General features: G+C 40.9%; 1 protein-coding gene across 7 annotated transcripts in view; it reads right to left on the bottom strand.

Annotated features, from left to right (window-relative positions):
- The window catches only part of ulk4 (unc-51 like kinase 4), a 428,124-nt gene that overhangs the window by 237,351 nt on the left and 165,052 nt on the right, over positions 1 to 25,721 (bottom strand). For all 7 annotated transcript variants that reach the window (XR_007263863.1, XR_007263865.1, XM_048606245.1 and 4 more), the window contains 2 exons: positions 24,165 to 24,216; positions 18,561 to 18,655 (listed from right to left, as the gene is read on the bottom strand). Coding sequence is in view for 5 of the 7 variants with exons in the window: in XM_048606245.1 (XP_048462202.1) it covers positions 18,561 to 18,655; positions 24,165 to 24,216 (147 nt within the window). In the remaining 2 variants the exon portion in view is untranslated. The remainder of the gene's footprint in view (positions 1 to 18,560; positions 18,656 to 24,164; positions 24,217 to 25,721) is intronic.

Here is a 25,721-nt window from a genome sequence, read left to right as displayed (position 1 = left end):
AACTTCTGGTCACCCAGTCATAGGAAGGATATTATCAAGATGGAGAGGGATGAGATTTACCAGGATGTTGCTGGTTAGGGAAGTTTGAGTTATAAAGAAAGGCTGGATAGGCTGGGACTTTTCTCATTGGAGCGTAGAAGGTTGAGAGGTGACCTGATAGAAGTTTATAAAAATAATGGGAGGTATTGATAAGAGTTAATGGTAGTTGTCTTTTCCCTAGGATGGGGGATTTCAAGAATAGGGGGCACATTTTTAAAATGACAGGAGAGCGATTTAAAAAAGGCATGAGGCAATTTTTTAATTCAGAGCATGGCTCATACGTGGAATAAACTTCCTGAGGAAGTGGTGGACAAGGGTACAATTACAAAGTTTAAAAGACATTTGGATAGATAGATGAATAGGAAAGGTTTGGAGGGATATGGGCCAGAAGCAGGCAGGTGGGACTGGTTTAGTTTGGGATTACGTTCAGCATGGACTAGTTGGGCTGAAGGTTCCGTTTCTATGCTATATGACTCTGTTATGACTCTATATGACACTTGGGGACTAAATTTTGCATGGTAAAAAGGGCTCACAGGTTGAGTCAGGCAAGCCCACTTGCTGCCCAGCATTAAACCCTTCTAAAGAGAGCATCGGTCAGATTGGGAGACTGTGGATTTTCTTTGACACTGCTCCATTTCCATCCTAATGGTTGCGATGAAAACCCTGCCTAAGCGAGTGAACAGCATGTGGTATCTTGAGTAGAAATCTCCTTTTGCAAGTGTATTGAACTTAATGAAAATCTCATCGCTGAAAGCAACAAATGTTGGAGATCACAGTGGGTCAGACAGCATCCATGGAGAGAGAGCAAGCTAACGTTTCAAGTCTAGATGACCCTTCATCAGAGTTGCTGAGAATGATCCTTTGAATGTGGAGGCTGGTTTGGTGAAAAGTGAGGACAAGGGGACCCTGTCACACTGTTGTGAATGATGGGAAGGGGCAAGGGCAAAGCGTAGATTTCCACCCACGGTGGTTAACAGGGCCCTCAACCACATCCGATCTATCACCCATGTTTCCACCCTTGCCCCTTTCCATCACTCACAACAGCGTATTCGGATCCCCATTGTCCTCATTTTTCATCCCACCAGCCTCCGCATTCAAAGAATCAAAGAATCATTCTTCGCACCTCTGATGAAGAGTCATCTAGACTTGAAATGTTAGCTTGCTCTCTCTCCATGGATGCTGTCTGACCCGCTGCGATCTCCAGCATTAACTTGCTCCCACTAAATGTCTTATCTCTGTTATCTATTCAAATTCCACATTTCTCACCTACCGTACGCTTGTTTCTAGTTCAAAATGTGGTGTGCAGGAACAAACAGAGACAGAGATTAATCAGGAACAATACTCAAATGCCAATGTTATATCAGCATTAACAATGTTTAACATAAAATGCACTGCATACAATCAGCATAACAAATGACTGGTGGAACTTGACTCTGCAAGACATCTTTCTCCTTATATGATGATCACTCTTCAGCACTCAAACAGTATTTCTGATGAAAGGTCATTAACCTGAAATGGGAACCATTTCTCTCTCCACAGATTGTGCCAAATCTGCTGAGTGTTTCCAGTGTTTTTTGTTTTAATTTCAACCTGATATTTTAATGTTCCTAATATTAGTTGAGAATATACCAAAGCCTGGAATCCCAATGGATTGATATTCTCAGACATGAGTGTAATGGGCCCTACAAATATCAGGCCAGCACAACTACCACTGCAAGCTGCAATAAGATGCATTTCCTCACTGCAGTAAAATGCAAGCCTCCTACAATAAACATGCAGCTGGAATATATGTGAAACAAAGCCCAATCAGATCCACATCTGGTACAAACCATCAACTGAATACTACAAATTCAAATATGTCCAATTTCAAAAATACAAGAAGTGCATTAAACTCTAGGGGCAAGGTAACAATCAGTGGAAAATGAAGTTTATTGAAATATGAAAAGCACAAGCAAAACTAATAAGACTTTTTAAAATGGATTTTTAAAAAGAACAAGAACTGTTGCCACTGCATATTATGTAGCATCAAATTTACGATATATCCCTCAGAGAACTTAAAACATGTTCAATATTCTGGAGTCTCAGTACTAATTAGTAGAGAACCAGTTATTCCCAAGTGTCATAGCGTCCTTTGTAAATACAACTTTAGCTAAAAGCCACTGATACTTTGGCTAGCGAAAAGGTGTGAGAGCACAAACTTCATTATTGTGTATATTACCACCAATAATTTCACTTGCCTTCTGATTCTTACTCAAAGCCAGTATTTTTTGATTATGTTCCAGTAGCTATCTTTGGTCCAAAATAAATGAGGGAAATTCTGAGGAGGTCACATGGTTGCTTTGAGAGGTGATTATTTTGGCAGGAGGCCAAAAGGCACTCATCACAAGACCCACTGGGACACGACCTAAATGAACACCATTGGATTGGATGTTTAATTGAGTACACATCATGTACATATTTTAATTTACTTTATGCAACCTCAGAAATGTGTTTTGTTCTGTATTTTAAAAGTGCTTAACTACCTAACATTTAAATGAACACAGTGACACACATTTCTGCACATTTTAGTAGGCAACTGGAAACCAGATTGCAAAATACTTCAAAAATGTAATTAAAACTAAGTTACAGTGAATTGATATTGGGTATTTTTTTAACTGTACTCTTGGATTTCAGTTCAATACCAAATTTTGCATTTCTTTAATCCTTGTGTGTGATGACTTACAACAGTACTTATTCCTGCAGTACTAAATTTTACAGTTTTCTTATTCTAGGGAATGGTCAACATTCTTACCTAGTATTCAATGAATGAATAAACGGGCATCATCAGACAAGGGCTTCAGATGAAAGATCATCAACCTGAAGCTTTAATTCTGCTCCAAGATCCTCCCAGAACTACTGATTATTTCCGGCTATTTTCTGTTTTTATTTCAGATTTTCAGAAATCATATTTGAATAAATGCTTCTGAATGTCTTCTACAGATCAATGTTAAGGAGGTGATGTATCTCGGATTTTGGCAATGCAATAATTATTATGATAAATATTAATTCTCTAAAGCTTTATTGTGGTAGTTTATTGTACTTTTTTCCTCAATAGTTCATACCAGTTCATAGCATCAGTTGTGTCTCTGGAAAAAGGTAATATTATAGAGACCATCCAACATGCTATCACAATAACTCCACCAAATGGCTGTGATTTGCAAACAGAGTCCAAGAAGGAACATCTTTGACAAGTTCATATCCCTTCTGCTCCAAAATCAGGGCCATGAGCTCAGGGGAAAAATCATAGGACAGAATGCTATGTGTGAGATGTGAGGGATGATGGTGAGGTGCTAACAAAGTCAGGAGGGCAGGGGAATTAGGGTGTTTACAATGCACTGTAGAGCCCATGACCTTCAAACTGCAACCGCTGTGCCATTCACAATTTCAAACCCCACATAATCAACACTCACCTATCCCAGCTCAGCCTGAGCACCATCAACAGCATGGTCCCGCCCCCTGCTAGATACCCCAATCTCTCTAAGCCATCTGCCAATGCCAGCCAACCTCTGAAGACAGTGCCAGACACTTGTGCTCCTGCTCCATTGTTGCTGTGTAGGCTGGTGTAGGCTGGTGTGCATGTGCAGCTAAGACAGGCAGAGAACAAAATGAGGGAGAAATGGCATTCTGGAGAGACCAGAAAAGTTGAGTTCTATGCTTGTTCCAGAAAGTCCACCTCTTCAAAGCCAGTGTGCTAACGTAAATGACTAAAAACTTAACTGGATTACTATATGAATACTGTAGCTACAAGGACAGGCTCAAAGGCTGGAAATTCTGCAATGACCACCAACTCCCCAAAAGCCTTTTCACTATTTATAAGACACAGTCAAATTCGGGTGGATTACTCAACAACACTCAAGAAGTTCACCACTGCCTGGACAAAGTAGCCTGCTTGATTGGCACCTAGAACGTAGAACTGTACAGCACAGGAACGGGTCCTTTGGCCCATCACATCTGTGTCAACCATGACGCTATTCTAAACATCCCACCTGCCTGCACATGGCCCGTATCACTCCATTCTAAATGCCTCTTACATTTTTTTTCGTGTCTGCTTCTACCACCTCTCCTGGCAGCCTGATTTAGGCATTTACTACCCTCTGCACAACATACTTTACTTGCACATCCCCTTTAAACTTTCCCCCTGTCACCTTAAACCTGTGCCCTCTAGTTTTTGACATTTGCACCTGGGGAAAAAACTCCCACTATCCACCTTATCCATGCCTCTCAATTTTATACACTTCGATCAGGTCACCCCTCAGCATTTGAAGCTCTGGCGAAAACAATCCAAGTTTCTCCAACTCTCCTTATAGACAGTACTCTCCAATCCAGGCAACATCCTTGGAAATTTGTTTGCACCCTCTCCAAAGCCTCCACATCCTTTCTATAGTGCTACGACTAGAGCAGTGCACAGAACTTCAAATCTGGCCTGACCAAAGTCTTGTATTGTTGCAACATGACTCACGAACTTTTACATTCAATGCTTTGATCAATTAAGATAAGCATGCTGTGCACCTTTTTTACCAGCTTATCCACTTGTGTTGCCACTTTCAGTGAGCTATGGGCTTGCACTCCAATGTTTCTCTGTTTATCAATGCTCCTAAGAGTCTGGCCATTTACAGCTTACTTCCCTTTTGTGTTTGATCTTCTAAAATACGTCACCTTACACTTGTCCAGATTAAACTCCATTTGCCATTTCTCTGCTAACTTTCCTGCTGCATCTTTTGATTTCCTTCCTTACTATCTTTTGGGTTCCAAAGAAATAAGGAACGAGTCTGTTATCTTTTCAAATATCTGGCTTTATTTCTGCTTATATGTTGACTATATAGTTGCAAGATGAGACCTCCGGAGCATATAGCTTTAATCGTACTTTTTATACATTTTTTCTTGATCTTTCCCATGACATACTTGCAAGCTGTTCCCTATACCCTAACTACAAGATCCAGGCGACAGTCTTTTCGTCATGTACATACTCGTAAACTGTTCCCCATACCTTAACCACAAGATCTAAGCGGCAGTCTGTTCGTCACATACTCTCATATCTGCTTCAGACTGATTTCCTTAGTTTGGACCGTACCTGCAGGTCAGCTTTGTGTAACTGCATTTGTAAATTTAAACCTTGTTATGCTGTGCCTTGATCACACAATTTTCAATACAGTCCACTCTATCCACAACCGCATTTCGAACCATCTGCAAAATTACTAATCAGCCCACTGACATTTTCATCCAAATCATTTGTACATATTATAAACAACAGAGGTTCCAGCTAACAGAACATCACTAGACACGGACCTCCAGTCAGAAAAACACCTCTTCACAACTACCCTCTGTCTCCCATGGCCAAGCAAAATTTGTATCCAATCTGCCAACTCACTATGGGTTCCATGATCTTCCGGACCAACTTACCATGAGGGACGTTGTCAAATGCTTTAGTAAAGACCATGTAGACAACATGCACTGCCTTAACCTCATCAAATAACTTCGTCACTTCCTCAAAAAATTCAATCAGTTTTCTGAGACAAGATCTCTCCTGCATAAAGCCATGCTGACTATCCCTAACAAATCTATTCTTCCCCAAATGCATATAAGCTCTGTCCCTAAGAATCATCTCCAATAATTTCCCAACCACTGATGTAAGGCTTACCGGCCTATAATTTCCTGGATTATCCCCGTTGCCTTTCTTGAACAAACAAACATTATTATCTATTCTCCAGTCTTCTGGGATCTTGCCTGTGGCTAAAGATGATAGATCTCTGTCAAGGCTCCGGCATTCTCCTCACTTGCCTCATTTAGTACCCTGGGATAGATCTCATCAGGACCTGGGGATTTATCTACCTTAATGTTTTTCAAGACACACAACACTTCCTCCCTCTTAATATTGACATACCTTACAGTATCAACATACCCCTCTCCAAGCTTACCATCATCCATGTCTTTCTCCTTGGTGAATACCAATGCAAAGTATTCATTAAGGACCTCAACCACTTCTTCTGGCTCGACGTACACATTCTCTCCTTTGTCCTTGAGTGCGCCTACCCTTTCCCTAGTTACCATCTTGCTCCTAATATACATATAAATTGCCTTGGGATTCATTTTAATTCTACTTGCCAAGGACATTTCATGCTCCCTTCTAGGCCTACTAACTTCTTTTAAAAATTATTCTCTGCTTCCTTTAAACTCCTCAAGGGCCCAGTTTGATTTCTGTTTCCTAACCATTACATATTCATCCTTTTAACTAAACTTACAACATCTTTCATCATCCAACGTTCTTGAATCTTGCCACCCTTATCATTCATCCTCACAGGAACATGGTCATCCTGAACTCTAATCAACTGGTTTTTAAAAGATTCCCACATGTCAAATGTGGATTTCCCTTCAAACGGCTAGCCCCAATCCAATTTTTCCACTTCTTACCTAATACTGCTGTAATTAGCCTTTCCCCAATTTAGCACTTTCACCTGAGGACCAGTGTTGTCTAGAGCCCAGAGAACATCAGCTCTAGTTATCGACTTATATGGGGAGGAGAAGAGTTAATTCTTGTAACGTCACAAATTACTTTATTAATGTATTAAACAAGACACGTGTTGCTTAAATGTTTTATCACAAAACTGGACCTTATATATTTTCCCACAAACGGAACTAGAGCCGACTTACACACCCACTAAAGGCCTCTGACACTACCCAAGTAGTCACAGAATATAAAAGCTAATATCCAATCAAGATAGCTGCTGCTGCTGACGAGGGCTGACGCTGGCCAGGCCCTGCCCTCAATGTCATCACCACGTCCTTGACACAGGGGCTGCTTCTGCCATGGTTGGTTTTGGAGTTTTTGCTGGCTACATGCCCCGAGGGTCTTCTTTTTATTCTTCCTCTTCTCTCTTTCAGGTCATGCTGTCTTCTTCCCATTGGCTAAGGCTAATTCACTTATTGTACGCCTTTACCTTATTGGCCCTGGTCCAGAGACTTAGGCAGCATTAAATCATTATTTCTCATCCAAATAAGGCTTTTGCATTACCTTATCTTTCTTACGTTTTTGCAGAACCTAGTTAACTCAAACTGGTTTAAATCAGTTCAAACTAGCACCTCGGCGCAGGTCATTTTTAGTTCACAAGCTACTTCTTTCTTCGTGTCAGCACCTTTGCATTCAGTACCTCCTGTTGGTGATGTCGGCGGCTGGTACCCCCCTCTCTATCTTTCTGAAGCCTCTGGCTAACGTCTCCCCAGGCAGCGATGTGAGCAGCTTGTAACTTTCTCTCTCTCTCTATAGCCTCCAGCTAACACCAGAGTTATCCTTTTCTCTAACTACTTTGAAACTTATGGAATTATGTTCACTGTTCCCAAAATGCACCAACATTTGATCACCTGGCCAGGCTCATTACCCAGTACAAGGTCCAATATAGCCCCTTCCCTAGTTGGACTACCTACATATTGGTACAAGAATCCCTCCTGGATGCACCGAACAAATTTTGTTCCATCCGAGCCCCTGGCACTAAGGGAGACGCAGTGAACATTGGGAAAATTAAAATCACCCACTGCACAACTCTGCTATTTTTACATCTTTCCATGATGGCTTACATTTCTGTTCCTCTAATTCCCACTGGCTATTGAAAGACCTATAGTATAACACTACCATAGTGATTGACCTTTCTTATTCCTAAGTTCTACCTACATTGCCTCATTGGATGGGTCCTCCAAGTTTCCTCTCTTAGTACAGCTGTGACATTCTTGTTAATCAGTAGTACAACTCCTCCACCCCTTTGATATCCCATTCCATCACACCCAAAACATCTAAACCCTGGAACATTGATCTATTTGTGGCAAACCATGATCCAGGACCCCACCTGGACTTTCCTTGCATACCTAGCTCATTACTACATCAAGTGGTGCAATGTTCATTACAACGGTTTATGACTGAGGTCAAATTTTAGCCAGGTTATCAATATCCAAGGGAACATAAGCCAATTGAGGTGATTCTCATGCACCGCCTAGTATCCGGCCTTACAGTAGAGTTGGCTGCAATTGAAAATGTCACTTGCTATTGAACAGCAGAAAATAAATAGTATTGATTTTAATATCTAGTATTCCCCACAACAATGGTTACACAGTCAGGTCATTAATGGTCAGAAATCTTTTCTCACTCATCATTGATGAGACAGAGGTCAGTGTGCAACTAAAAGTAGTTAAGTTTGAATAATGCCTGTTACACAAAGCAAAAGCAAAATATGCTGAATGTTCTTTTACATTTTCACCCACAAGGGTGTCCTCCTCCTTTTCCTGAAGGTCGTGTTTACTCTTGGGATTTGGAACCAGCTGTAGCAATGGAGTTTCTGCAAGTAGCATCAGTTACCTCAAGCTAGGAAAATAAAAGGTAAGTCAGGGTGTCCTGCTCACGATCATGAGAATTTGTGTGTGTAAACACAGCACAGAGTAGGATAAGATTTGATTATGATCATTCCTTACAGTCGAAATGCCTAATGTTCAAGCTGGCATATTAAAATACCACCAAGTAATATGGGTTGGCCAGCGCTGAACTGTACCGTAATACCAACTACAGACTGCCAAATGTATAGGACAAGTCAGGGAGAGGAAATATTACAAAACAAAATTATGCCATGTGCTCCTTGGAAAAAAACAAATTTATAATAAGAGCAATTGCTTAGAAATTTGAATGAAAACCAATGGCTATGTAAATCTAAGTAAACCTTTTCTATAATGGACAGATCTGTAGGAAATCTCCTCATCAGGGCTTTTCTTAAATGTATTGTGCAGCATTTTATGCAATAAAAAGCTGTGTTGAGGTTGTCAAATGTGCATATGATTTTGATGGGAAGTTAAATTTGAAATGTACTTATAACTCTTCCTCCTTACCCCACCCACACAAACTAACAAACCTGAAAGCAACAATGGAATTACTGTTAATCTGGACATGAGTGTGCCAGGCCGAGAGATGGAAGTAAGGCATTGCAGATGTGACAACCCTTTCAGAAAGGAAAACATATGTCACTGAGGCAGAGAGGAGGGGTCTAGGAGTAATTGCACACCTGGAGATTTTCATCATAAATTGGGAGATGAGGTTAGTGCTGTGCGATGGTTAGTCTGGAGAGCAGTGCTCCTGTTTCAGAAAGGGTTGGGGCAAGGAGGAGGTCAGACAGTGGTGTTGGATAATTTGCAATGGTAGCTTCAGAGATTGCCAGGCAACAGGCCAGGGTTGATGCTTGCCACCAAGGAAATGAAGCAGCAGATGTGGTTATGAGAAGATTACAAAAAAGCACAACAGTTTCTTTTCTGGTTGGGAAAACAGCCAACATATCCAGCCAAGAAGGATGCTAAGCAGGGGGTTGATGGCTGGCCTTGATATAAGACCATCTGTCCCGAAGATGGGGGGAAAAATGTGCAGTTAATATTTAATACTGCTGACATCATCTGTCTTGAGGCAGAGGGGAAGTGATGCAGGGTTAAGATGAAAACAATTTAATAATCACATCTTGATGCTGACAGGAACTAAAGACTTTTTGAATAAGTAGCTATATTTAGAAAGCAATTACATTGAAACACATCAAATAAGAATATGCCTGCCTATTACACTGCCAACATGGAAAATTACAGCAAAAATGTAACAGAACTGACAGTTCCTATATAAAGAACTGACAAGTTAACATTTTGGATGTCAGTCTGCGAGTCTATCTTAATAAAAACTTTAAGGCATTTTCCACTTTTATATTGGATTTTCTGCAGACTTTTTTTATTTGCTTTAATACTGTGCATTAATTTCTGTGTATTAATTTCTTTATCAAGTCATAGAAGGATATAGCATGGGACCAGGCTATTTTACCAAGTGGGATTGCGCTGGCTCTCTGAAAGTCACGCTCAATTACTCTCACTCCCATAGTCTTCACGGCAAGCAACTAAATGTTTCATTTCCAAGTAGCTATCTAATTCCTTTTAAAAAAATGACTGTTGAATCTGCTTTCACCACTCATCCAGTTAGCACTTTCTCACAACTCCCTCACTGCACCTCTGAATTTTTGCCAATGGTTACTGACTCTCTTGCTAGTAGGAACTGTTTTCTTATTACGCCATTCTAAGACGATTATAATTTTGAGCACTGTTATTAAAGCTCTCCGGTCTAAGAAGAACAGTCCAGCTTCTTCAGTCTCTCTATGTAACTGAAGTTCCTCAACCATGGCATAATACAGGTAAATTTCCTCTGCACTCTCTCCAAAACTAGGAAATCCTTTCCTACTAAAGTGTACTACCTGGAATTGGACACATTACTTCGACTGGGGCCTAATCAGTGATCTATAAAGCTTTACCATCAAACTTTTGCTCTATGTTTCCATTTATAAGGTTCAGGAATCCATACACCACTTTTTCTTTCACAGACTTATCAAGTTATTTTGCCACCTTCAAAGATGTGTGTGTGCAAACTCCCAGGTGTCTCTGTTCCTGCACTGCCTTGAAAGCTACACCATTTAGTTTGTACTAACTTTCCTTATTCTTCCTTTACTTAGTCTATCTGAAGATTTTGTAGCAGAACAAACTAGAATACATTCTTTCCTTGAAGGATAAGTACTCAACAGAATAAAATGTAAAACAAATTTCCATTCACTGACCATGCTAAATACTCAAGGCATATGTGTCCCAGGTCATTGAAATGCGAGGAATAGCTATGCCATGATTGTTTTAAGTAATGGCTGTCAGAAACTAAAGTGAAAACAGTTACAGCAGAGATTGAGATCACACTGAAATGGCAAGCCAGCCTGTAGACTATGTACAAATGCATTTCTCCAAATATCCCCCTTTTCATAAAAGAATAAAAATATTAAATACATTATCATTATATGTAGTTATATATTACCCAAATGAGCCAACATATCAGGTTTACAATAAAAAAATTAACATACCCGAATAAAATTGTGCAATTCTAATCTGTCCCACCTTCATCAGTCTTTGCATATGTATTTCATCCACTATCTCTTAAGCATTTAGATTTTTACTGACATGCTTGGAGTTGTTAGTTTGTCCAGTATCTGCTCATTACTGGGGTAATGGTGCATCTGTGGGGAGTGTTGGTCCAGTGGTGAGTACCTGATTAGAATAATACAAGTCCAGTTGTTGTTGCTTGTATTTTGATTCAAGTCAAAATTGCTTTTATTTTTACATCTCAATACTGCTGTACATCCTTAGCAGTGAGATTGAGTGGATCTCCAAAGTCTGAGAAAAAAATTACGCAAGAACTTTGCTAAATAGTTCACAAGTTCAACAAATTGTTCCATTGCTTTTACATCTGTTAGTCACTGTGTCTCTTTAATAGCACTGACCTTGTCAGGATCTGTGATTCTTCACTGCCAGTACATGACCTCGGTGCCTGAGTTCAGGGATCTTCAACTGTATCTTTTTCTTGTTGTGCCATTCATTCTTCTCAAAACACTTATTTTTCTGTTGTACTGTGATGACTGCCTTTCTGCTTTTACTTCATGACCAACAGCTGCCAAGTCCTCATAGAATGATTTCTTGGCATTATCATTCTTCCCAATTCTTTTTTAGGAACACCTGACTATTGGAGCTGCTGGTTCCTTACCCTTGATTTTTTAGGTTATACTTGAGGGCAGCAGAAACTCTGCTTGGCTGTGGTGAGCTGGTCTCACATTCTTATCTACTTTGAGGTGACATTCACCAGGGAGATATTCAAGGCCTGTAAGAATCTCCTGTAATCTTCTAGGATCTGTTCAGCAGTTTATGGTTTAGTACCTTGCAAAACACTCACTTTATATCTCTTCTGGCACATGTAGGGCTATCAGTCTGAGCTTTAGACTTGCTGCAATCGGGGGAGTAGATTTTGTTTAATATCTACTATATGGAATTCCTGATCTTAGTTTTTCCCATTATATAAGACTCTTAATTTTATTTGCCCTTTTGGATGAGTAATGTTCCACTGCACATCCTCAACCTCACCATCCTGATCCAGCTCATGATTTTGCACAAACATCAGAGTCTGACATTCACATGTTGCTCTCTTTCTGCAGTCATCATCTAACATTCAGAACTCATCACCTTATGACCTGACAACTGCAGCTTGTTGTCTGGTGTACCATCTGCCAGGATGATCAGTTGACATCTCTGCTGTGGCCGTCTTTATCGGTTTACTTTGCTTCTATCTAGCTAAACACTTGCATGCAAAGAGATTCAGCAACTTACAAATGGAACTCTGCTTTCCTAAGCTGGGCACACTTTCTTTTCTTTTGTGTGAAGCCCTCTGCAATAATTACGTTCCATACTCTGGTCATGATCCTTCGGCTGGCTCTTCTGCACATATCTGTTCCATTTTCTCAACATATTGTTCTTGTTCAGTCTGGAATGTGTCTCAGCATAATGCAAAGCTTTGTCTATCCTCCGATTATAATGTTCTAGCTAATAATTGAGAACCTCAGAGTTTCTGCACGTGTCAATAGCTTTCTTGACAGCATGTTTCGTCCTTCTCAGAAGACGTAATTCCACAGGAGAATTTCGGGATTGTACCGAAGACAATCCCACCTCTAATTATTTCATCTTTTATTTGTCCACACTTTTAGGATTCAACTAGATGCATCAGCGCAATCACATATTAATGAATATTGTTGTCTCCTGTTGTGTTCTGATGCTGAACACATACAATTGATAGTTAGCATTAAATGGAGTTCAAAATATGCTTTAAAAATCTTCAAAATCTCTCCTGTCTGAATTATCTGCTCCTTAGTGAGTTTTAGGGTGCAATACAGATCACAGCACTCTTTTCTAAACACTGACAAGATGGTTACTACACTCATTTACTTACCTTTTTAATCAATCCTGTAGCTATATCAAAGGGTGGAATCTTATAGAGTGAGTATTGGTGAGATTCGTTGCGAAACTGGATGACAGGTCTGGCAAGGTCTTTCTTAATACTGAGAGCTTCTTGCTGCATCTTTAACACTTTTGCTAAAAGGCAAAGTGAGCTTCTCGCCAGGCAGTGCTGAACTGCCAATTATGGGGAAATTGTAGCATTGTTATTGACACAACTTGCCTCACTATCATTCTGCTTCCTATTCTTATCAAGTATGCCAATCAAGCTACACATTAAGTAAATTGCACATGGAAATCAGAGCAGGTACCTGGCGACTTCAGCTTGCTGCTGGCCATGAAGAGCCAGCACGTTGATCGACAACAAACTGCATCTCAGGGTTCGTCCATAGGCACCAGTCACATGCATCCTCATTGCTAGACACTGGCATCAGACACTTGTTAATCCCCCATGTCCATCACGGTACCTCTCAGATCCACTTGCAGAATGCTTTGGAAGCACAGACTTGCATTGAAGGGCACACTGGTAAGGGATAATTTGCACGGAAGGACAAGCACTCAACGCTCAGATTGGACTAGGCTGTATCTCAGAGCTGCTCACTTGCTGACTTAGTCCTTGCTCACTTAGCACTTACCAGATAGTCCACAACATCCCTGCCCTTCCAGTACTGCTTTGTCTGCTATGCAAGTTAGTGTGTTAGCACTTCACTCAGAGCAAAAGACCATCAATACTGTCAAAAGCACTCCCTCATTTGTGGAACTTCCAGGGGGTTGTGGGATGAAGGAAATATCGCTGCATCATGTATCATTAAGTATGACAATGAGCTTTAATGAATGCAATGGAAAGTGGAATGGTTGAGGTGGGTTTGGGACAAAAAGGGGGATCAGAGCACAGCAGCCTCTCCCTTTTGGATACAAGATGTCCTGGTCAAAACACTGGTGCAGTATCTTCACCAAATTGGTACACATGTTATAATCAGGGTTGTGGTGGAATAGACGATAGCCTTGGTGAAGATGGTTCCGCAGCTTGGAGCAGTCTGGCAGGGGATGTCTTCAAATATAGTCTGAACATCTTGCCATGCCATGTTCTGTACAATCAGAGCAAGCAAGAAGGTGATGTGATAGATGGTGAGAAACCAGAGGAATGGGAGCAGTCTTCCAAGGAGGAGGATGAAAATGTTCAGCTGAAGGAAGCTCTTCTTGTGAATGACAGAGCTCAGCTGAAGTGGAAGCTGTAAGGCAGACAGGACCTGATTGACACCTGGTACTAGTGGATGCTAGGTGGGTGCAGAATAACATCATGGACTGTCACATTTGGTTCACATTGTGGATGCGAACAGCAGACGAATTCATTTCCCTTCTTTCACTTTTGTTGGTTGTCAATAAAAACTCGTTTTGGATTTGTGTGAATACTTGTTTGCGTAGTTTGCTCCCCCATTTGGACAATGAGAGATGCAGATGACCACTGGGAGAAGACAAAATAGTAGCACTAACTTAGAGAGAGTCTTCAGATGGGAAGTACCTGAGGGCAAGTAAACTGGATGACATAGTGGTGAAGCAGCAACTTATGATGCAGATTGGGTTGCACACACAAGTGAGTGTCAGCCATGCTAGCTCTGTGTCATGGTCAGCGTAGCTTTGTGGTTGCCAAGACATAAACTGCCAATACTTGAGGAGGCGATCACTGGCCTCTCAAAGATGGCACAAATGCGAGGGATACAAGTCTTTTGGCAGATATCTGGTGAGTGGCAAGTTCTGCTGGTAAGGTAGGACCAGAATCAGATGTGAGGGATGTCAGAGGGCAGGGTAGGGAGTTGATGAACTATGTTTGGTAATATAATGGCAAGAAACCTCACTAGGCCTTATGGTGGGAATCCCTCCAAAAAACTCCATGCAATTCATACTTAGAGAAAAAAATTTAGATTCAGCCCATAGTTTCGCTGATAAAATTGGAAAAAAAGTCAATTCTGTTGCACATCTTTTCATTTCCACAGCAAGAGGCCATTTTAACAGTACTGAAAAGTTGCTGATTGCAGCTTTAATTCTTTTGTTTCTTTTTTAAATAGCAGCTAGTTCTCTTACAGCTCTGAGCATTCACTCAGTCTGTCAATCCTAGCTTCACACATCTAACATGATGTTTCATATAATGTGCTTTAATGGCTGCCACAAACTAAAGTGAATGCAGTTACAGTGATGGTAGAGGTCACATGAGAAGTCAGGCATGACACTTTGTACAAATGCATTTCTGCAAACAATCACCATCACACTGAGAGGGTAACTGGAATTCCTTATTCCACCAAGATGATATTTTCTTTCCATGCTGTCATCTTGTAGCATCTTACAATGATGAGTAAATTGAATGCCAAAACTAAATTAGCTTGATTTTGTGGACTCCAGGTCATAGGAAACTGATTTGCTGTATCTCTTACTATAACTTATACTAAATGATATTAAATCAGTGTCTAGACCTTCAGCTCTGAAACTCCTTTCTTAAATCTTTTTGACTCTCAACCACGCCAGAGTCCTTTAATTCATTCTTCTTCGGCCAAGTTTTTGGTCATCTGGTTCAATACTCTATATGTGGCTCAGCATCAAAGTGTTCAGTAACACTCGTAAACTGTTTATGGAAGGTAAATTGTTTTACAAATTAATTTAAATTAAATAAATTAATGATTAACACTCCAATTACAATAAATATCCTTCAACCGAAAAGGGTTGGAAGGCTTATTTTGTGCATTAACATCAATATAAGCTAACTAGGTCAAATGGTCAGATTCAGACACACATAATTGGTGCTAGTTTGATTCGTTGTTTTCAGTGACTATTTATTCCATAGAGCTATGAACAATAAGAGTTTGGTAGACACGCATGAATGCAACCATTAAGTTACACACAACGTCTTAGGTATTTAGTTACTGGCCTAGTGGGATCGAACAAGAGTCTGCTAGGTTTATGAGTGATTATTTTTGACACTTCTCATTAGGCAGAGCATGCAACATGTGGGAGAAACTGATACTTCATCAATTTCACCTCATAGTAAATGTATCTTATCTCTGCTAAATAGAGAACACGTGTGAAGCAGTGTGTGCAGAGATTATGGAGAAGGACTTTGGAGAGAGAAAGTGATAATGCCATAGTCAGAAATGATTAAAAAAAGTGAGCACAATGAAAAGAGTACCATATAGTTGTGAGCGAGTACAAGGATATTAAGGAATTTAGGAAAGTTCATACTTGAAAGAAATTTTACAACTATGTGGTAGAAAATGATAGCCAGTTTACTCCATGTTAAAGATTGATGGTATCAACATGAAAAGAAAGAACTTCAATTGACGTAGTATCTTACTTTGCCCCACGAGTGTCCTGAAGATCTCCACAATCAATGAATTATATTTGAAGCCGTGTTGGTCTTGTTACATAAGAAAATATAGTAAGCCATTTGTACGCAGCAACGGGACAATTTACACTTACAGCCTTCAGGGCTCAACATTAAGTTCAACAACTTCAGAACACAAATTCTGTCTTCCATTTTGATTATATCCCCACCATCAGCATCTTCCTTGCACGATTTCGCTGTCAGGAGAGCTGACCTATTTTCCCTATTAACACATATCGTTAGCACCTGCCCTTCATCTATATTACTTCCATCTTAGCACAACAATTACATTTGCCTTTTGTTCTGGGGCATCTTTACCATATGTTCTACTTATTCCAACTCCCCATTTTTTTTTCCAGTAGAAGACCCATCACTTTCCCAGTCCCCTTCAGCTCTGAAGGAGGGTCAGATTGGACTCAAAATGTTAAATCACTTCATATCTTCACAGGTGTTGCAGATCTCCTGCACTTTTGTTTTTATTTCAGATTCTAGCATTGCAGCACTTCAATTACTTTTATTATTTGAAGCACAGTAAAAATATCTAATCACTGGAAATTGTGCAAAGAAAAGCCAAGAAGCTGATCCATTGGGTGTTAGGAGAGAATTTTTTTTTTAAAGAAACCTGAATTGTTTAGCTTTGTAAAGGAGCATATGTAAGAAGAATATCAGGATATTCAAGTTATCAGGGTTATTGTAACTGGGTGCTGAGCTAGCAGGTGTATGGAGTAATTTGCAGTCTCACTTGAAGACAAATGTATGCTAACTTATTTCACGGCTTCATTACCATCTTACAGTGAGCTGTCTACCAATTTTTCAGTGTTTATGGACAATTCATCAATGAGGTGTGGATACAATTTCAGGCAGGTTTAGCATCAATATAAGAAGTGTCTATCAGCAGATTTTAATGTATGTGAGGGGGGTTTTATCTACCATTTAAAGAATTAAGCCGTATACAGGATGGGAACCCTGGAAGAATACAAGCAATGGCAGGATGAGGCACTTAAGTGGCTACCTAAGGGTTACAGTTGACCTTTGAGTAAGAAGGGCACTCTCCAGTTCTGAGGTTGATCAGGGATGGACAGTGGGGAAGAAAGCAGATTCCCCATTAAATGTCCTCCCGCTAAATGAAATGGCACACCCCACGTCTGAACTCGGCTTGGCTGGGGCTCGGGGCTGCTGAGTATTACATTCCCACCTGTATCGTTCAAATTGTTCTGTACAATTGGAAGGCAAATCTGAAGGATTGCTGTGGTATTTTGGTAGAAAATCTCTGCTACCTAGTTGCATGCTTCATGAGGTTACCAGCAAATCTCACTTCCTACTGCCTTTTCCGACTAATGGCATTGAGGGTCAATCCACAGCAGATGGACTGTAGTGGTTCAAGAAGGCAGCTCACCACTACCTTCTCAAGGGCAACTAGGGATGGACAATAAATGCTGGCCAGCCAGTGACACCCATATTCCACAAATGAATTTAAAAAACTAGAACCTTCTGCTGCATAACACACATTTTACTTCTTCATTCCAATCTGACTCCTTTGGTTCTTAGACTTCTTACACAATTCCAAGCAAGCTGAACACAACTTTGAGGATTAGCTTCTTGTTATTTTGTTAGGAACATTACAACCGCATGTTAAAAGCTTCAGTTCTGATCCTCAGTTTGTTTTCTTGCAGACAGCTATTTAATTGACCAATTAGTAGGTGCTGGAAATACAAGATGGGTGCACAAGAATTTACAGGATTGGGGGAAATTGTGGGCCAGCGCTTGAAATGGAGATTTACAACTGACAGGGTGGTCTGTTCCCCAGCAAAGTGAAAAGCTATAAATTATCTAACAGCAGTTTTTAGATGGTTGCCCAAATTCTCTTGAGCTCTTTCTCCATAGATCGACGCCAGCCAACACATTACAGTTCTTTAAAGTTTTCTAAAAATCTAAGTAGATGAAACAAGAGACACAAAAACAAAAATTGCTGGAAAAGCTCAGCAGGTCTGGCAGCAACAGTGAAAAGAAATCAGAGTTAGTATTTCAGATTCAGTAACCCTTCCTGTTCTGAGGAAGAGTCACTGGACCCAAAACGTTAACTCTGATTTCTCTCCACAGATGCTGCCAGACCTGCTGAATTTTCCCAACAATTTCTGTTTTTGTTTCTGATTTCCAGCATCCACAGTTCTTTAAGAAACAAGAGACACATCTGGCATATATGTGAAAGAGAAAGTAATATGTACTTTCAGGATCAAAATCCACAGATATTGTTCACACATACATTTACTTGTACATGTTGATATGTATTACTTACTGTAGAATGATAGGTAATCAGTAGCATTGGATGCTGAGTAATGGCTTCCCATGATGAGAAAACTATTCTGACAAGTTCTTCTGAACCTGCTTGACCTAAGGTTGAATTTAAAATAAAAATATTATCCAAAAAGTATATATTCTGAAAAGCGCTAAACATGTATCTTGCATGAAAGTCTTTATCATCCTGTCAAATTTTACTCTGTAAGTACAAACAGAACACAGACTCCAGATGTATTTCTTGTTATTTCAACTTGCAGCTAAGCAAAAGATTCCAGGTCATTGCAGGGTCTGTGATCATTTATGTAATTTCAGCTGGCTGGTCAGCCAGTATCTTCTAATGTTGAAGCTATACAGGTTGCTGTGCTGCAGGTTATGATAAAGATAAATAGCCATTTGGCAAAGGAACAAATATTGTTGATGCCCACAAAACAACTACTGAGCCCATGTCAGTTTTTCTGACCTGAGGCTGGGGCCACAAATAAGATGAACTTGAATTAATATAGCATTTTTGATACAGTAAAACGTCCCCAGGTGCTTTACAGGAGTACTATAAAACAAAATATGACACTGACACACAAAGTCACATGAAGTCAGATGGCCAAAAGCTTGGTCAACTGGTGGTTTTAATAAGGAAAAGAAAATACTAAAAAAAAAGGTGTTGGGAGGAGATTCTAGAGCCTAGACACCAGGTGACTGAACATAGAACAGTACAACACAGTACAGGCCCTTCGGCCTACGATATTGTGCCGAACTTTTACCCTAAACCTAAGTAAGATCTATCTAACCTCCACCCCTACCTTAGATAGTATATCATCCATATGCCTATCTAATAGCCGCTTAAATGCCCCTAATGCGGCCGACTCCTCTACCCTCTCCGGCAATGCATTCCACGCCCCTACCGCTCTCTGAGTAAAGAACCTACCTCTGACGTCTCCCCTACATCTGCCTCCACTCACTTTAAAACTATGCCCCTTCGTAATAGCTACCTCCACCCTAGGAAAAAGTCTCTGGCTGTCCACTCTATCTTTACCTCTGAGCATTTTGTACACCTCTATCAAGTCACCTCTCGTCCTTCGTCATTCTAAAGAGAAAAGCCCTAGCTCTCTCAACCTTTCCTCAAAAGACCTTCCCTCCATTCCAGGCAACATCCTGCTAAATCTCCTCTGTACCTTTTCCAACACTTCTACATCTTTCCTGTAATGAGGCAACCAGAACTGGACACAATACTCCAGATGTGGCCGAACCAGGCTTTTGCATATCTGGAGCATAACTTCACGGCTCTTGAACTCAATCCCTCTATGAATGAAAGCTAACACACCATACGCCTTCTTAACAACTCTATCCACCTGGGTGGCAGCTTTCAGGGAACTGTGGACATGAACCCCAAGATCCCTCTGCTCCTCCACACTGCCAAGAATCTTTCCGTTAACCCTGTAATCTGCTTTCAAATTTGTCCTTCCAAAATGAATCACCTCACACTTTTCAGGGTTAAACTCCATCTGCCACTTCTCAGCCCAGCTCTGCATCCTATCAATGCCTCTTTGTAACCTAGAACAGCCCTCCGCACTATCCACAACTTGACCCACCTTTGTATCGTCCGCGAACTTGCTAATCCACCCTTCCACTCCTTCATCCAAATCATTTACAAAAATCACAAATAGAAGAGGACCCAGAACAGATCCTTGTGGTACACCACTCATAACTGAGCACCATGTTGTCCACTACCACCCTTTGTCTTCTAAGGGTCAGCCAATTCTGAATCCAATCTGCCACATTTCCCTCTATCCCATGCCTCCTTACTTTCTGCATGAGCCTACCATGGGGAACCTTATCAAACGCCTTACTTAAATCCATGTATACCACATCCACTGTTCTACCTTCATCCACGTGGTTGGTCACCTCTTCAAAGGATTCAATAAGGTTTGTGAGGCATGATCTACCCCTCACAAATCCATGCTATCACGAATGAAACTGTGCCTATCCAAGTGATCATAAATCCTATCTCTCAGTGCCCTTTCCAATAATTTGCACACCACTGACGTAAGACTAACTGGCCTGTAATTTCCGGGGTTATCCCTATTCACTTTTTTGAACAAGGGAATGACGTTTGCCTCTCTCCAATCTTCCGGCATTATACCCGTGGACAGTGAGGACGAAAAGATCATCGCCAAAGGCCCTGTGATCTCTTCCCTCGCTTCCCATAGAATCCTTGGATAAATCCCATCAGGCCCGGGGGAATTATCTATCTTCAAGTTCCTCAAAATTCCTAGTACATCTTCCTTACTAATATTGACCTCCTCTAGCCTACCAGCCTGTTTCACACCTTCCTCCTCTAAACTAGGTCCCTCTCAGTTGTGAATACCGAAGAAAAGTATTCATTAAGGACCTCTCCTATCTCTTTACGCTCCGTGAACAAATTCCCTTTACAATCCTTGATCGGCCCTACCCTTTCTCTGGTCGTTCACTTATTCCTCACGTACGTGTAAAAAACCTTGGAGTTTTCATTGATCCTACCTGCCAAGCTACACCTGCTACACCCTTATAGCTCTCTTAAGCCCTTTCTTCAGCTCCTTCCTGGATAACTTGTATCCCTCTAGAGCCTTTTCCGTTCCTTGTTTCCTAAACCTTATATAAGCATCCTTCTTCCTCTTAACCAGTTGTTCGACCTCTCTTGAGAACGAAGGCTCCCTCACTCGACTGCATCTTCCCTGTCTGCTAGGGACAAACATATAGAGCACACACAGTATGCATTCCTTAAACAATGTCCACATTTCAATAGTGCTCTTCCCTGACAGCATCTGTTCCCATTTTATGTTACCCAGTTCTTGCCTGACAGAATTGTAATTACCCTTCCCCCAATTATAAACCTTACCCTGCTGTATGTACCTATCCTTTTCCATGACTATTGCAAAAGTAACAGAGTTATGATCGCTACCGCCGAAATGCTCCCCTACCAACAGGTCTAACACTTGGCCCGGTTCATTGCCAAGCACCAAATCCAAAGTGGCCTCTCCTCGTGTTGGTCTATCTACATACTGTGTCAGGAATCCTTCCTGAACGCACTGGACAAAATCCGCTCCATCTAAACTATTACAACTAAAAAGTTTCCAATCAATATTTGGAAAGTTGAAGTCACCCATGACTACAACCCTGTGACTTCTGCACCTTTCCAGTATATGCCTCCCAATCCGCTCCTCCACTTCTCTGCAACTATTAGGGGGTCTGTAAAAAACCCCCAACAAAGTGACTGCTCCTTTCTTGTTCCTGACCTCAACCCAAACTGACTCTGTAGACATATCATTCTCGAACTGCCTTTCAGTAGCTGCTATACTAGCCCTGACTAGCAATGCCACTTCCTGCCTCTTTTACCACCCTCCCTATTTCTTTTAAAGCATCTAAATCCCAGAACTTCCAACAACCATTCCTGTCCCTGAGTTACCCAAGTTTCTGTAATGGCCACAACATCGTAGTTCCAAGTACTGACATATGCTCTAAGTTCATCCGCCTTATTTCTGATACTTCTAGCATTGAAGTATACACACCTCAAACCATCCCTGTGTCCACAATTACGCTCCATCGACCACATTTCTTTATTAACAACCTCACTCTCTGTTGTGTCTGTTGGAAGGCTGAATACCTCATCCTCTGAATTACAAATCCGGTTCCCCACCCCCTGCCAATCTAGTTTAAACCATCCCGTATAGCTCGAGCAAACCTCCCTCCCAGGATATTTGTGCCCTTCCGGTTCAGGTACTACCCGTCCTTACTGTACAGGTCCCACCTTCCCCAGAATGTGCTCCAATTATCCACATAATGGAAGCCCTCCCTCCTACACCAGCCCTGTAGCAATGTGTTTAGCTGCACTCTCTCCCTATTTCTTACCTCGTTATCACGTGGCACTGGTAGTAATCCAGAGATAACTACCCTGTTTGTCCTGGGCTTCAGCTTCCAACCTAACTCCCTGTACTCGTTTTTCACATTCTCAGTCCTTTTTCTACCTATGCCATTGGTACCGATGTGTACTATGACTGCTGGTTGCCAATGCCCGAATATATTAGTTCCTTCCTGGCTCACGTTCTCTCCACTCCTGCCACTGAAAGCAAGAAGGCCGCTGCTGCACAAGGTAAGTTTTTATAAGGAAAAAGCCTTACCTTCCCGACGACACCCTGGCTCATGTTCTCTCCGCTCCTGCTGCTGAAAGCAAGAAGGCCGCTGCTGCACGAGGTAAGGTTTTATAAGGAAAAAGCCTTACCTTCCCGACGGCACCCTGGCTCGCGTTCTCTCCACTCCTGCTACTGAAAGCAAGAAAGACTGAAAGGATGGTCACCAATGGTGAAATGGTTGAAATCAGAGAAGTGTGAGATGCCAGATATTTTTGGTGGGTTACTGAGACTGAGGAGGATTACTGTGGTAAGGAAGGGCAAAGCCATAGAGGATATAAAACAGGATGAGAATTTTAAAATCAAGGCAATTGTTTGATCAGGAGTCAACATAGGTCAGTGAGTGCAGGAATGAGAGATAATCAGGAATTTGTCTGAGTTAAGACATAAGCAGCAGATTTTTAGATGACTTCAAGTGTATGAAGGGTAGAATGTGGAAGAACTGTCAGGTTTGGACGTATTGAAGGCAGGAATGACAGATGTCAGCAAAATAGTTACGATGGCCTACTAAGCCAGCTCTGAATCCTGTCAACACTCCGAGAATTCCAGGACTTCTTTTGGAGAGCAGCAATGCAAACCAGGCACCAAACAAATGAAAGTACACCAGAAGGTGGTGTTCTCAACCTTCCGACTTTGCTTCTTGCAGTTATGCCTGTGGAGGGTCCACATACAGGGACATTTCAAGAATTTGATGCTGGACTTGTGTCAAGGACCCAAATCAGACAGAAAGGAAATCAAGCAGCAAGACGAAGAGGACTGAAAAGTCAAGTCAGAAAGTACCAACCTTATGACCCAGCAGATCTTTGGGGCTGCTTTAAAATATTTATAAAACTTTTAAGCTGAAATGTGACACAACTCAGGCTGACACCAAAAAGAAAAGAAAAATTTACAATTACATGGAGTCTTTCATGACCACAGGATGTCCTAAAGTGTCTTACAACCAAAGAAATACTTTTCAATTATAGTCACCAGTAATCAGGAACAAAGAAATAGACCATTTAGCCCATCGAGTCTGCTCTGCTACTCCTTACAATCATGGCTGATCATCTACATCAATGGCTTTTCCGCACACTATCCCCAAATTCCTTTATCATTGGTATTTTGAAATTTGTCAATCTCTAAACATTCTCGGTGATTGAGTTTCCACAAGCCTCTAGGGTTGAAAATTCCAAAGATTCACAACCCTCTGAATTCTCCTCAGATTAGACATTTGTCTCTGTGATCTGTGCCAAAAGGCTGTGGTTGTAATTTAGCACCAAGTGATCTGAATAGTAAAGGAAAGTTACTACAAGTTCAAGACACATTTATCTTATTTTAAGAATGCTTCTGCATTTCTCTCACATCCCATGCTATGATGTCAGTAATCAGTCTATATGAAATAACTGGAAAAATGCAGGAAAACAGGATTTACATTTCTCCTTACATTTAAATGATGTACTTACCTACTGCACTTTCTAAATTTGTTTCTCCCAAATCAATAGATTTAATGTGATTCTGAAAACAAGCCAACACAAAAAGGTCATGATTAGATATTTTGAAATAGGATAGTCCTCATTATTTTTGCTGTAAACAAATAATTTAATAGGCTAAGATTTATTAAAACTAAAAATTATTTATTTCTCAAACTTTTGACCCTAGATATTACGCACACTGTCCTGCCAATGATTTCAAAAAACATTTACCAGGATGTTGCCATGAATGGATAGGCTATGACTCAGCGACAGGGAAAGGAGTTTAGCAGAAAGGACAGCCGTTGAACAATGCCAAACGTTTCATAAAAAAGCCCATGACTCACACTGAAGATATATCCCAGTGAGGAAGAAAGATTCTAGGAAGGGGTTAAACCAACTACGGTTAACCAGGGAAATTAAGCAAATTGTCAAATTGAAAGAAAAAATACACAATGTGGCAAAGATTAGTGATAAATCAGAGGACTGGGAAAGTTTTAAAAGTCAACAAAGAATGACCCAAAATAAAAATGAGAGAGAAAATAAACTAGTAGGGCAAACTAGTGAGTACTATAAAAATATAATAAAAGATTTTTCAAATATATATGGAAAAGAGAAATAACAGTGAACATTGGGCTCTTAGAGAACCAGGGCTAGTGAAATGAGCATGGTGAGCCAGGAAATGGCGGAGGAGTTAACAAATACTTTGCACCAGCCTTCAGAGTGGAGTACATTAAAAGCATCACAAACATATGAAATAATGAAAGGGCTAACGGGACTAAAGAGGGCGGTGCAAGGAGGAGGAAACAAATGCAATAACTATCAATTGAGAAAAAGTACAAGGAAAACTAATGGGGCCAATAAGACTCTTGGACCTGATGGGTTGCATCTAAGGATTTTAAAGGAAGTAGCTGCAGAGATAGTGAATGCACTGTTGTAATCTTCAAGAATCCAAAGACTCTGGAAAATTCTCAGAGGATCAGAAAACTGCCAATGTAACACCTTGCATGTAATCAATTAAACCAAAAGGGAGCAAGGAATAAAGGCAACTATAGGCCAGTTAGCTTAACATCTGTTTGTAGTGATTGTAATGAGGTCCACCATATGGATCTCACAGAATATGAGTTCCTTAATTGGAGCTGTTAACCTTGTCCAAGCAGGCAGCCTTGGCTGACAGATGTAAATGTGTCAGAGGTTCTGTTCACTCAGCTGGCTCTGAGGAAGTCAGACCAGTGTCAAACACTACGCATGTGTAGATAAAGGATGATCGGGTGATGAGATTCCAGACTCTGGAGTTATTTCAGTGGTGGTGAAAGGGAAAAAAAAAATGCTTCTAAAGAAATTTGTTTGCAACAGTCTTCTTTGAGTTGGGGTAAGCATTTATGGCATTGTGCTGTTATTTAGAAAGCATAACTTCTTCAATCATGGGATAGTAGGAACTGCAGATGCTGGAGAATCCGAGACAACAAGGTGCAGGGCTGGATGAACACAGCAGGCCAAGCAACATCATAGGAGCAGAGAGGCTGACGTTTCGGGCCTAGACCCTTTTCT

This window comes from Rhincodon typus, chromosome 2 (genome assembly GCF_021869965.1).
Source record: "Rhincodon typus isolate 14 chromosome 2, sRhiTyp1.1, whole genome shotgun sequence".
Taxonomy (NCBI): Eukaryota; Metazoa; Chordata; class Chondrichthyes; order Orectolobiformes; family Rhincodontidae; genus Rhincodon; species Rhincodon typus.
Note: the sequence above shows the minus strand (reverse complement) of the source record. Positions and strands in the feature narration are given on the sequence as shown.